At 35.6% G+C, this 13,430-nt stretch overlaps 1 protein-coding gene across 2 annotated transcripts; it reads left to right on the top strand.

Annotated features, from left to right (window-relative positions):
- The first annotated feature begins 3,002 nt into the window (after positions 1–3,002).
- On the top strand, positions 3,003–8,339 carry LOC121725548 (eukaryotic translation initiation factor 4E type 2). Of its 2 annotated transcripts, none has more exons than XM_042112556.1 (4): positions 3,003–3,468; positions 3,555–3,719; positions 6,121–6,233; positions 8,103–8,339. In XM_042112556.1, the coding sequence occupies exons 1-4, from the start codon at positions 3,232–3,234 to the stop codon at positions 8,290–8,292; spliced, it is 705 nt and encodes a 234-aa protein (XP_041968490.1). In that variant the 5' UTR covers positions 3,003–3,231; the 3' UTR covers positions 8,293–8,339. The 2 variants fall into 2 exon arrangements, with proteins under 2 accessions (XP_041968490.1, XP_041968489.1); XM_042112555.1 differs by having other exon boundaries at positions 3,004–3,468; positions 6,121–6,243; positions 8,113–8,339.
- The last annotated feature ends 5,091 nt before the right edge of the window (positions 8,340–13,430 follow it).

The following is a 13,430-nucleotide window of genomic DNA, read 5'->3' as shown; positions in this document are numbered from 1 at the left end:
GGCGGTCTATAGTGATGGGACACTTGGTTGATATTTGTCGAGGATATCGATAAGTTTATTTATTTATTTAAGTAATACAAATTATAACTTATGTCTAATTGAGAGTGTACCATAAACCTGCAAGGTTTGTCTGGTACAGTCTACTTTTACCGATTCATAATAGCTACTTGTGCAAGTATCGTGTCGATGTCTTCCTCACATCTCGCGACGTAGGGCTTCCCACCGTCATCTATACGAGCAAGGACCTTTCCATCTTGAAACCATACGTGCTTGAACGTTGGCCAAAGTTTTTGCTGCGCCTGCCACAACAATGTTTTATTGCTGTGGCAGGCGCAGCAAAAACTTTGCTGCGCCTGCCACAGCAATTTCGTTCAGCAAAAGTTCGAATCAGAAAAGCCCTTTCCTTTTCCAAAAGGAAAAGGCTTTTCTGATTCGAACTGTAGAATTATTTTTCTCTAAGTAAGATGTTATAAGTGAGCTATTAAGGTTAAAATCTTTTAAATAAATGATCAGATTCTTCACCTTATATTTTTTAAAATCGATAAAAAGTACATCACTAAACGTCAAATCTACTAATTTCTATGTTGATTAAATATCGAAAATCAAGCCATGTTATATTCTATTCTATCACAAATCTTATTTACTTATTATCTAATTATTAACTAAATTAGCACATACAAAGTCAAGCCATCGGTAAAATAACAAAAATTTTAGTAAAAATATAAACGTACCGATCCAAGGACAAACTTTTTTAAATTTCTTCACTTTTTTGACGGACTATAAATTAATTTAAAAAAAGCAAATTGGTCGAAAAATTTGACCGATATATCGATATTTTTTTCGCGATATATCGAGACCGATATTGATATTTTTTCAAATATAAATGTATCGATATATCGATATTTTCTTTCAATTTTGACATCCCTATAATACGACACTTTGACAGTTTATGTACCTCGGAGAACCGGAACATAAAATGGAGGACCAGCCACAGTATTTTGATTTGGTAGAGACCATAATGCCTCATCCACAATGATGTTACCCACGTTCATATTGCCATCAGCCTTGTCGAACTGTAAAGAATGATTTGCTACCCACGGATGGTACCTTGCAACTTGCAAGGATATACTAATTACTATATATGACTGCTGTTAAGTATTGGTGTTTCATCCCACATAAAATCGGGTTTTGAGTTAATAATGCAGTTTTCTTCTTTATAACATAAGGTTTACGATAGTGAAATCCATTTTTTTGAAAACCCACTGTAGCATATTCCAGAGTACAAAAATGGTTAATGCTTATTCCTCTTAGTGAGGTTTTGTATACAGCATTTATGTACTATGTTTCTGAAATGATTTGCGCTTAAACCGGTAAACCGATTTTGGTAAAATTTTGAATGCGGATACTTGGAATCAATTAAAATTACATTAGATACTTTTTGTCCCGGAAAATGTACGGTTTCCGCGCAGTCAACAACAATGAATTTGGCATAAGATATCGATATTGAGTTCATGTAGATATAACGTAAGGTTTTGGAGGAGGACATAGGATAATATTTTTTATCATGGAAAATGTTCGGTTTTCACGCAATAAACTTTATTAATTTGCGTTTAAGCTGCTGAACCGATTTTGATTAAATTTAGTTAATGTAGAAATAATTAGTTTATCACGTACAGAGTTGCGCAAAAAGTAATTTAATTTTAATCAGATTACAAATTAATCAGATTGATGAAGTAATTGTGCATCTGAAATTACCCGTAAGTTGATTAATAATAATATTTATAAAATGTGTTCTAATTATTTTAGTTTGCAATTAGATTAATCATTTAATTAGACTAACGAGTATTTTAATTATAAGCTGGTAATTATAATAAATAAAAAAACTCCCACATCGATTTCTGGGCGGTGCACGGTGGCCGGTTTCAATGAAACCAGGCCAGTTACGCAGGAGTCATTTTTATAGTGCCCAAGTATATGCGCAATACACAAGAGCACTCTGGTTTCAATGAAACCAGGCCAGTTACGCAGGAGTAATTTTTATAGTGCCCAAGTGTATGCGCAATACACAAGAGCATTCTGGTTTCAATGAAACCAGACCAGTTACGCAGGAGTAATTTTATAGTGCCCAAGTGTGTGCGCAATCACAATCACACTCTGGTTTCAATGAAAACAGGCCAGTTACGCAGGAGTAATTTTTATAGTGCCCAAGTGTATGCGCAATACACAAGAGCACTCTGGTTTCAATGAAACCAGGCCAGTTACGCAGGAGTAATTTTATAGTGCCCAAATGTGTGCGCGATACATAAGAGCACTCTGCGGGTAGCGCGGGAAGAGAAGAAGAAGCGGGAACTCTCTGTCCTTTTCCGATACATAACGTATCTGCATACCAAAATATATCATCAAAATCCATGTAGCGGTATAAGCAGAAAAAATTATATTTAACGCCTGGGAACCGTACATTTTTCCGAGACAAAAAGGATCCTATGTCCTTTCCCGGAACTCAAAGTATCTCCATACCAAATTTCAGAAGAATCGGTTCAGCGGTTTGGGCGGTACAAGGTAATTTTATAACATTTTGTTAAAATTAAAGCATTTAAATTTGTATTGAAAGAACAAATCAGAATTTTGCATTTATGTGAAATAGCACAAAGGACTTTAATGCTATATAATAAGCCCTATTATAGCAATATTGCATTAACCAGTTTTATACGTTTTCTCTTAAAACTGAATGTAAAATTAAAATGTTTTTTCATAATCATAATCTACGCATTTCAACAAAAAAAAAGATACCGCACAATAACATTTTTTAATTACCGCACAATAACATTAAAATAAGCAGAAAATAAAGATTATTTCAAAAAAAACTTAAAACACCGATTACTCAAAACTAGTCCGATGTGGGATGACACACCAATGCATAACAGCATCCATATATATATATACCTTTATCTGTGGTTAAGAGTATAGACTATAGAAATCCATGCTGTCAATTGACAGTTTGAATTTGATGACGGAAAGAAAAAGGTTATACATCATAGAAAAAGAAGGAATAGGTTGAATTATTAGAAAAATATTACTAAATAAATTAAAATATTGATAAAAAATCAATTCACACTAAACTGATTTATAAAATAAACAGTTGAGCTACTTTAGACTCCGTTTCGTGTGAAATATTGCCATCTACTTGTCCTAGGTTAGGCCGTTAGTGCATCATGTTATTATTGGAATAACATGACAGAAAGGAAAATGTGCAAGTTCTATAATTTGAACGTGCCTGAACGCCGTACGGCCGAAAGCGTGGGCTTGAACCACGGACATAACGATGAGGACGATCGCAATCCCGACGAGAGGGATCCACTGGAACCTTACGTTCCACCACACGAGCACAGACTTGAGTATAGCTACTGGATGTGGTTCTCTAGACGACCACCCGCTAGAGAACTTGCTGCTACTACAGGTTATGGGCAGGTAAACGATAATAAAAATATACCTTTAACATGTTGGTAAACTGCATTAATGATAATATTGAAAGTTGATTCTATTAACATTTTCAGGCTCTCAGGATGGTTGGTCGTGTAGCGTCTGTGGAACAGTGGTGGGGTCTGTACTCTCACCTAGCCCGGCCCTATGAACTCCCACCCTTATCAGATTTGCATCTTTTCAAATTAGGCATTAAACCTATGTGGGAAGATCCAGCAAATGTCAATGGAGGTAAATGGGTTAGTACTGTTTTAACATTTTTATGTAGACACTGTAGGTTTTTTAAAACATATAATACCTATAAACAAGTCTATTTTTTGTAAGTAGAATATTTTTCATCATAATATGATAAATCAGATTAGTAATCCATTTTTAGTAATATAAGAAAAAATTGTTACTTGTATTATACTAGCTGATCCGGCAAACATTGTTTTGCCATATAAATTATTTCTGGAATCAATTTAAAAAGAAGATAAAACCTTTTTTCGGGCCTAACAAATGTACTATCAGAGAAGTTGATTCCTAAGCAGATGGCGGACCTAAGTAATTTGGTCGCGTTAAGTCAAACCCATCTGACCGATCACAGCTAACATTTAATTGACATAAGCCGGCCAAATGACGTAGGTCCGTCATATGCCTAGGAATCAATTTCCTCAATGGTACATACAAAATTTAACCTTTAAAAGTACACGCATTGTTTTGGGTAACATCCTGTCATGCGTGGGGTCTAGAAGTACCCCAATATGAATATACATATAAATTCAGAATTGTTTAATAATTTTTAAAGCCCATTTTATATTATAAGAAAAGATATTATTTTATTCATGAAAAGCATTTATAAATAATAAACTAACCATTATTTAGACAGTAAAGAACATTTTTATGAAATAACTGATATCGTGCATAGAATTTTTAGGGCACATGTTTTTTTTTTATATTATAAAATTGTGGCCGTCTATGGACTGTTCGTCCATACCCTTTTTTTGTTATTTTATTATTTAGATTTTTCGCACCAAGGATAATTGAAATAATATTATGAATTTTAATTAATTGTGGTCCATCACGCCATGGACACTTTACACACTAGGGCACATGTTTAATGTACTAAAATTCAACAAAAATGTCTGCTTCTGACTAACTTACTATTTTTTCTAATAAAATAAGACTAATTAATCAAAAGAAAAATTAACACTAAATATTACAGAAAAAAAATTGACAATCCTTGAACATTACTATCCTAAACTAAAATTATTCCTTGAATAGGCGAGGTAAGTTATAAATAATTTTACTAAATGAGGCTTGCAAATAGTTTTATAGCAAGGCTACAGACAATATTAATTAGATCTGGGACAATAATGGCATCTTCGCTTCATTTTTGGTGCACTAGGTCTAGCTACATCTAACTGTTCCAAATTCCAAAAACTTTCAGAGACTTAAAAATTTATAATATTATGATTTGTACAATTTGATTTTCATATAGTCGGCAACAATTTATATACATAACCAATTCAAAAAACAAACAAATAAACACATAACCAAAGTGAAAAAGTATATATGTTGGGTGGGGTCTGCAGGTATCCCCACATAAGCAAAAATGTAACTTCCCTTAGCAGAGTAGCGGCGGACTTTTTATCACTGAAAGACTTCGCATTGCATTGAGATTAGCCGAAAACGTGCGAACGTAACTTGCCAATTTAAAAAAACAGCGCGTGGGGTCTGCGTAGACCCCGCCCGTGACGTTATAGGTTAATTAAAATCGGTTGAGCCATGAGCCATGGAGTTCGCGCACAAACACTATATATTATAAGTGTAAGTACTTATAAAACTTTATAAGTACAGTGAAACACGTTTAAGATGATTTCATAGGGACTCAACCAAAAACGCGTATAAAGTGGGAAAGCGTATTATGCGGACTTACTACATACTTATGTATTAATATTTATTATGTTTTTTCGGATGTAGGTATTGAATTGTACATTTAAAAATTATGTACGATAAATAAAATGTTGTGTATTACTATCACGTTATATAGAATAATCATTTATTTTAGTTTGACAGAAAGATTTTGAGGCATCAATGATATTCTATGTTACTAAATTGTGAGGCATTAGCAATTACAATATTTTCAACCATAGAGAAAATAAACATACATCTGTTTTCAGAGTTCTTTAACTTTGGTAGTGCGTCTTTGATTTGATTCAAAGAAGTTACATAGCGTCTTAAATCATTAAGTGCTGATAATGCCTGGGCGTGTGTCAAAATCGGAGTTGACTCTTCTTCTTGACCACTATCACTTTGAGCCTCTTCTTGTGTGTTATTCACACTCTCAATAAGATCTTGAATTGATTGAATTTCGTACGGTGATACATTATCATCAATGGAAGAATATCCAGGAAAACCCTGCAGTATTAGCCGCTGTGCCGTTAGGGCGCATTAAACGGGATGACGATCGTATTAAGCGTTAAAAAATGTATAAAAATATGTTTCAAGTTGCAGGGACTGATGCAAAATGGCGTATTAAGCGAGAAATCGTATTAAGCGTGATCATCTTAAACGGGTTCTACTGTACTTATATAATAAAGAGATTGTAAAGACAGAGCTGAAAGTTTTTTCATTTATATTTTTTTTATGTTATTACAGACAGTGAGACTCCGTAAGTCCCAAACTGTTCGGGCCTGGGAGGATCTGTGCATGGCAATGTTGGGCGAACAGTTCATGGTGGGGCCTGAGCTATGCGGCGTTGTGCTGTCTGTACGCTTTCAGGTACATACTCTTTAATATGGCCTTAGAAATTATCATAACCTAGATGAAGGGTCACCAAATGGCGGAATGCCGACCCATTGTGTGCATTTTCGAAGACGAACTTTGTTAAAAATAAAATTCGATCATGACTTACTGACGAACATCTCCAGGATTTAATGTCAATAGCTTGCACCAATTTCACTCCAAACAAGCAACAAAAGTTGTCATTTTTCCCATTGATATGAAAATAAATATTTCATTAACATAATGTGTGGACCGCGAAGGTCATTCCATTTCTTAAAATGGACCCGAGCAAAAGCTGCATTCATTGCGTATGATACGGCAGCCGTGTCATATATTTTTCGACGTGTGGCGTATGACACGAGAGCCGTGACATGCAGTATTATAAATGCGACAGTCTGTCTGTCTATCCGTCCGTATGTCTGTCTGTCATACCTCTTCACGCCAAAACTGCTGAACCGATTTTGCTGAAATTTGTCATGGAGTTACTTTGGGGGATATTAGATTATCATATATATTGGATCCGAGATTATTGAGTCAATGATATTGTATAATGTAATATAGACATATGATTCATTTCTTCCTTGATCATAGATTTTTTACATTTGCTGAGAGATTGGATCCAATACGGTCATAGAAATAGGTGTTGCCAGTTATTTAATATAAAAAAGAGTTTGTAATATCATGTTCGTTAATATGTTTCAAATAATGTAATGTAATTATTTTTCTAATTATATACTTGGATAATCTTGCTGAAATAACAAAAAACAAGCCATATTAAAAATGACGATGTCTTTTGACAAATCGTATTCTCTGAGATCTAATAACCCTGACGTCAATACCTGTCAGCGTTAGCGCTCTCCATTGGCTATTGAAACCACATATGACGTAAAATAGGATCAATGAAATATGATAATGTAATATGCACATATGATCAAATGATCATATAATTATATTGGATCCTATATATGATTATAGAAATGATCATATATAAATGATAATGTAATACGGGGGGTATTTTATTGAGTCCCGGGAAAGGATATAGGAAGTAACCTATGTCCTTTCCCGGGACTCAAAGTATATAAAAGACAAAAATTATTTTGTCCCGGAAAAATGCACGGTTCCCACGCGATAAACGAGTTTTGGCGCAACGAAGTTGCGGGCGTCATCTAGTATTTTATAAAATGATTGAATCTCCCTCAAATTATACTTTAGAAGCCTACAGGCTTTGTTTCTGAATATTCTGTGAATTGAAAAAGTAAGTTTTCGTATACAGGTTTCTTATATAGGTTTCGGGGGCGATAAATCTGTCTAGCTAGGAATTATTTTTAGAAAATGTCATTTTATTCGTGTTTTATCGAATACCGAGCAAAGCTCGGTCAAATAGCTAGTAATAATTTTATTATTGTAAATGTTTGTACATAATCATTATTACTAATAATGTTATGAAAATAATATACTTCTCTGTACGTAATATGTGTTTTTTTTCTATCTATAGTGTCATAAAAATAATATTTTCATTATGACATCTTTAACAGCCGCTTACATTTCTGAAGCGAAAAAACATAAAAATATGTTTAAGTATAAAAAATAACATTTAACTTGTCTGAGTTTACAAAAAAAAGTAGGGAAATTTTACAAATTTATGATTTATATGGCAACCCTCATATCACGCACACGTCCTACACGGGCGGCCATAACTAGGCTTCACTCGTGATTAGAGAAGGTTACGTCCGTACTTTTTTTACGTCCGTGGATGTTTGTCATTTTACAGACATTGTATAGTTTAATTAAATATTACTAACAGGCTACCTTTAAGTTTTTGGTCTTTTGAAGTAGATTTTTATATTTGAGTGTTCTCGTTTTCAGGAGGACCACCTCGCCGTATGGCACAGGACGGCGGCGGACACGGCGGCGTCGGCGCGCGTGCGAGATGCCATGCGGCGCATCCTGCAGCTGCCCGCCTCCGTACCCATTGAGTACAAGGCGCACGGCGACCGGCTGCGGGCGTCCGCGTCGCGCGCGCAGGACGACGAGCGCGCCTCGTAGCGACACGCCTCCGCGCGCCCCGCCCCGCCCCGCGACGCCACATGACACGCCCCACCCCGCCTCCCCCACCTCTCCCCCCTCCCCCATCCACTTGTTCATCAAAGACTATGTTGTATATACCGTTAGACGATGTAATTATGTTTAATGATTTATATGTTTCCGACTATAGTTTCGTAGACGATACCAAGAGTGAGATTTTATAGTATTAAACGATACTGCCGACTTATGTAACTCGTCTAAACTTAGTAACGGTAAGTTTTCATTATTAACAGTGTGTTTTCGGAAATTAACCTTTTGTTTCGAAACCAGTGTAAACGTTTTGACTTTCAGTCTTCCGGTGTAGATTTTTAAGACCGATCGTGTCATGAATTTTTTGTTCTGATTATGTGCACAATTGAGTTGTGCTGGTATAAACGAGTGCGAACAGTCTTATTACAGTCCTCATTGTACAAAATACATTTATTTCTGTATATTAAACAGCTGCGTGTTTACTTGTGTTGCCATATCCTTGTAAAATTACCATAGCTGCATAATAATTGAGAAATAAATCTTTCGTACTTTCCTTGCTAGTTTCATTTTCAATAATAATCAAGCGTTGAACACTACGCCCAGCTACTCAAATTAGATGGACGCGGTCTATTTTTGTCAAGACTATTTTAACGCTGTGTCTTTGCGAGAAAACGAATGGTTACCCATTGAAACAGCAATGTGACGGAAGATAATGATTTCGCAAATTCTATAAGCCCTATTATAAAAGTATATCAAGAATCATCAAGTCAGACTGAAATATAAGGGTTACAGCACACATATCAACTCGGAAAGTGATCGTCACCATATCGCCTTTCGTTTCGTCGCCGTCAACGCGTCAACCTAACTTATGCACGTAACCAAAGCGTATCAGCAGCGGCTACGGCTCGTCGTCTCCGCGCTCGGTTTGCCGACCGCTGGCCCTAGATCAGTTTGAAGCAAGGGTGGACGGAGAGACGTAAGCGCGGGAACTGCGAGTTGACCACGCATTGCATCGCGGTTCGGATCCTGTTCCGAGGCGAGGAGATTACGTTACGATTCCGCTTAGTGTGCGTTGCAACTTGTAGTAGGAAGTTTCATGCAAACCATATTGAACGGCTCGAGGGGATACGGTGACGATCGAATCCTTTTCCGAGTTGATATAAACATATCTGTGACCTTAATGGAACATAGCTGGCTTCAAAATAATATTCGAGTGAACAAGGAGTAATACCATACATCACTTTACAAAAGTATAGTTAATTATTATTAGGATAGTAAAACAAACTGTATGTCTAGAAAATATATTTTAGTACATAAATCTCAACAGACATTTATTATTGTTAGATGAAAACTAAAAATAGATTCCACAAACCGACTACAATATCAGATAGAACTACTGCAAGGCCAACCAGAGTTATTTTGTTGCTGAAAATATAACAGAAAAAAATTGACTCATGTGGAAAATAACAAAGTTTAAAGTATGGTGACTAGTGAGGCAAGGGCCACGGCTGTATGGACGTGGGTGGCGTCACTCGTAAATGTTTTTTTTTCGACTGATCTTTTCGCTAGAAATCGCGGGACGATATCGGATATTGCAATGGCAAATTACAAACGTTATGAGAGAGACGGGTATATGTTTAAATATGAAACATGACAAAGACGAGTATGATAATTACTAGAGCGACGTGAGTTTCTGGATATTGGTAAAACTCATTTATTCCAAGGAAGAGCGTCTGCAGTCATGTCAACAATGTCAAGTAACCGGCCGCCTAGACGAGCAATTTTATTGTCAATATCACGTATTGCGTAATGTTATTGCCCGTCTAGGGTTCAATTTCAAAAAAATTCGCCTTCAATCTAATTGTCAAATAAACTGTTTCTATATTTTCTATGAGTTCAACACTTATATTTCCACCGCCCCATACAGTACGAAATCGGCTACCACGAAATCTGCCGCCGTCCTAGTTCATTCAATGCAAAAAACATTAATTAAAAATGATTCCATACTATCATAACTAGAATCATCAGTCAAAAATACTTCGTTAACTAGCTGCACTTGTAATAATACCATATTACTACTAGTTGGCTTTACTTTCGAGGAGCTCATTTTACAAATTTGAATTATAATATTTATAGTGTTACCTTATAATATTTATTCTAAAGCTGTGGACACAACTTGTTAAAGCTGAACTATACGTAATACAATACATTATTGCACCGCATCATCAATTACTCTAAAATATATAAACAACAAGTATCAACATACATATAAAGTTGCTATAAAGCGTAACAAAGTACAAAACGAGAGTTTTCTTCAACTGGACAGATTATGATGCATACATTTTAAATTAAAGGTATATTTAACTAATCATACATTAACATACTTTTCGTATATTGCTGCCTAAAAACTCACGAAATAAATGGCACTTATTTTTATAATATAACAAACATTCTAATGCACAGTAAATGTGTCGATAAATTATAATGAATCATAGGAAGCCACCTCATGAAGCATGGCAACTTTTAAACGCGCTCAAACATCGTTTTACAATTAACATAGTTATTACCTAGTTATATAAAACAGACTAGGGCGCTGAGCGTGACTTCAAATGACAAGAATTTTACAGCCATAACGCCAATTAACTTCATACTTAATTTACAAAAGCCTATCGTTAAAGAGATAATTTTGACACAAATATTAGGCCATTGCAAATTATATCTACTGAAATGTGTCCACAACTTACAACTGACATTCAGAGAAATCGTTTAACTAACTTAAAAATTAACTATAATGTATTTACATTTGGCAACTTTCCCTTATCCTATGAGTGGTGATATGCTCCGCGTAGGAAATCAAACCGCATTTCCTGCTGATAATTGTATAACAATATGTATTTTCATTGATAGCATCGATTGTTTCATGATATTATTTTCTTAAACAAAATGTAACATTACATGACAAACACTTTCATTCTAAAGATCCGTTTATTCATTAATATCCACTCGAATGAAATTTCGCCAGATGTCGTTGTTGACGACTTAGCATTTTTTAGTAAAAAATTACCATTTTCAACGACAACGAATATTCAAATAAACATTGTATAGTTTTTTAGTAGATATTTCACATATTCGAACAAACGGATGTCGTACCTTACGAGTTACTAAGATTAATCTCTTCTAATTCGTGTCTTAACCGAATGTAACCTTAGCTGATAACTTTACAACTAGTTTCATTGCTTCGATTTCTTAAATTTGCACTTCGTAGTTATAAAACTAAAGCCAATCATAAAGTACAGTCTTCGTTTAGCGGGGCTCGTGAGCTCGGGCAAGAGATCTACTGGAGTTTGATATCGACCAATAATAATTGTTGCAAGAACCCCAAAATGTAAATACGATCTACGAAATTAAATATAATAATAGCCTTACAAAAATGTCGCATCTTTTTAAAACATTTGATAGGCATTTTTATGAAGCAGGCGGAAGTGGAAGAAAAAGAAATTTATATTGATAAAAAAACAGCAATAAGGCATACATACAATATGACAAAATGTCAATAGGGCAGGTTTGTGAAACAATAACTAACAGCACTAACAAATGTTTTACTCAGTTGCGACGGGTCAATTACAAAAAATATAAGTAGAAAAATAATGTTACTTTGTAAAAATATTAATATGATTACAATACGACAATCCTCTTTCAAATAAACTTTACAAAAATATAATACAAAGTTTTAAATGCGACCGATGACTATGATTTGTACAATGTACAGTGAGTATTTACACCAATGAGGATTTGGCAAACGAACTTATTAATTTTGGAAGAATAAGTTAACTGTTAAGTTTCCATGAGTAAAACATGACTACTAATTTATCTTCGTTTATTGAAATGTTTATTAACACAAATTATTGAAATTGTATGCGTGGCACAATAAAAGTCAATATATGTTTAAATTTTATTTCAGTCGGGGTTTGTTACGTAATTTATGTTAATAAAAAATAAAATATTATGTAGCCAGGTGCAAGGTTTTTTTAACTTTAAGGGCGTTCGCTGCGTTAAGCGTGCGCCCGGCGCGTCCAGCCGCGAGGCGTGCTTGTTTCATGTCATCCCATAGAGCAGCGCTGCGTTGAGCGAGTCAGCCGTCGCACGATTACTAAGGCGAGCGCACGGCGCGGGCGCCCGCGCCGTGCAGCCGCGCCGGGCACACGCTCAACGCAGCGAACGCCCTAAGGGCATAAACTGCGTTAAGCGGGCACCCGCGACGGGCGCACGTCGCTTGAGCACGCGCGTGAACACGCAGCGGTCCCCGTCGCGGAGACCCGACTTACGCAGTGTCTCCAGTTTAATTTTAACATTGTGCATGTACAGTCGTATCGGTGGAGAACTTAATATATTATTACTTAGCAAAACGACGACTAGCAAAAAAAAAAGAAAACCAGTGAGCTCTTTCGTTGAATCTAGGTTGCTATGCGGGGAATTTGTTGTAAAGTTTAGTCAATGGGAACCGTCGCGCGGGAACCGTCGCGCGGGGAGACGGGCTCCGTTGCGCGGGCGCGGGGCCCGCCTGCCCGCGATGGTTTGCCGCGCGGCTGCCCGCGACGGGTCACTTTTGTATGAAACCGCGCGGGTGCCCGCTTAACGCAGTTTATGCCCTTAGGGGTGCTTTTATGTTGCTTAATTTTTTTTGAAATATCAAGCTTTAAATATAATTTTTACTTTAATATTACAGCGCGATATATTTTCTTCTATTTATAAATAACGATCTATTTTGGTGTTATAATTACAGTTGTATTTATTTTATAGTAAAGTGGGAATTAAGAATTTATGAAACTCTTTATGATTCTTAACTTCAACTAATAAACGACTAAGTAATCTTGTTATTTAAATTTGCTAACAAATAAATAACACGAAGGTCAAGTATTGATTAATGTTTTTTTTTTTTCTCAGAGAGATTAACAAATTTTATTATTTTAACTGACTCTTCAAACTATTTTATGTAAAAAAATATGTTTTGCTACAAGTCTAGGAGCTAGGATATAGTCCTCCATTCTGTGCATTTCTGACGTAGTTCTCTACATTCATCCACGTTCATAGCCCGTTTTTAGTTTACATTTCTTACAAATTACAATATG

Source organism: Aricia agestis, chromosome 3, assembly GCF_905147365.1.
Source record: "Aricia agestis chromosome 3, ilAriAges1.1, whole genome shotgun sequence".
Lineage (NCBI taxonomy): Eukaryota > Metazoa > Arthropoda > Insecta > Lepidoptera > Lycaenidae > Aricia > Aricia agestis.
The sequence above is the reverse complement of the archived record's forward strand: the minus strand, read 5'-3'. Positions and strand labels throughout refer to the sequence as shown.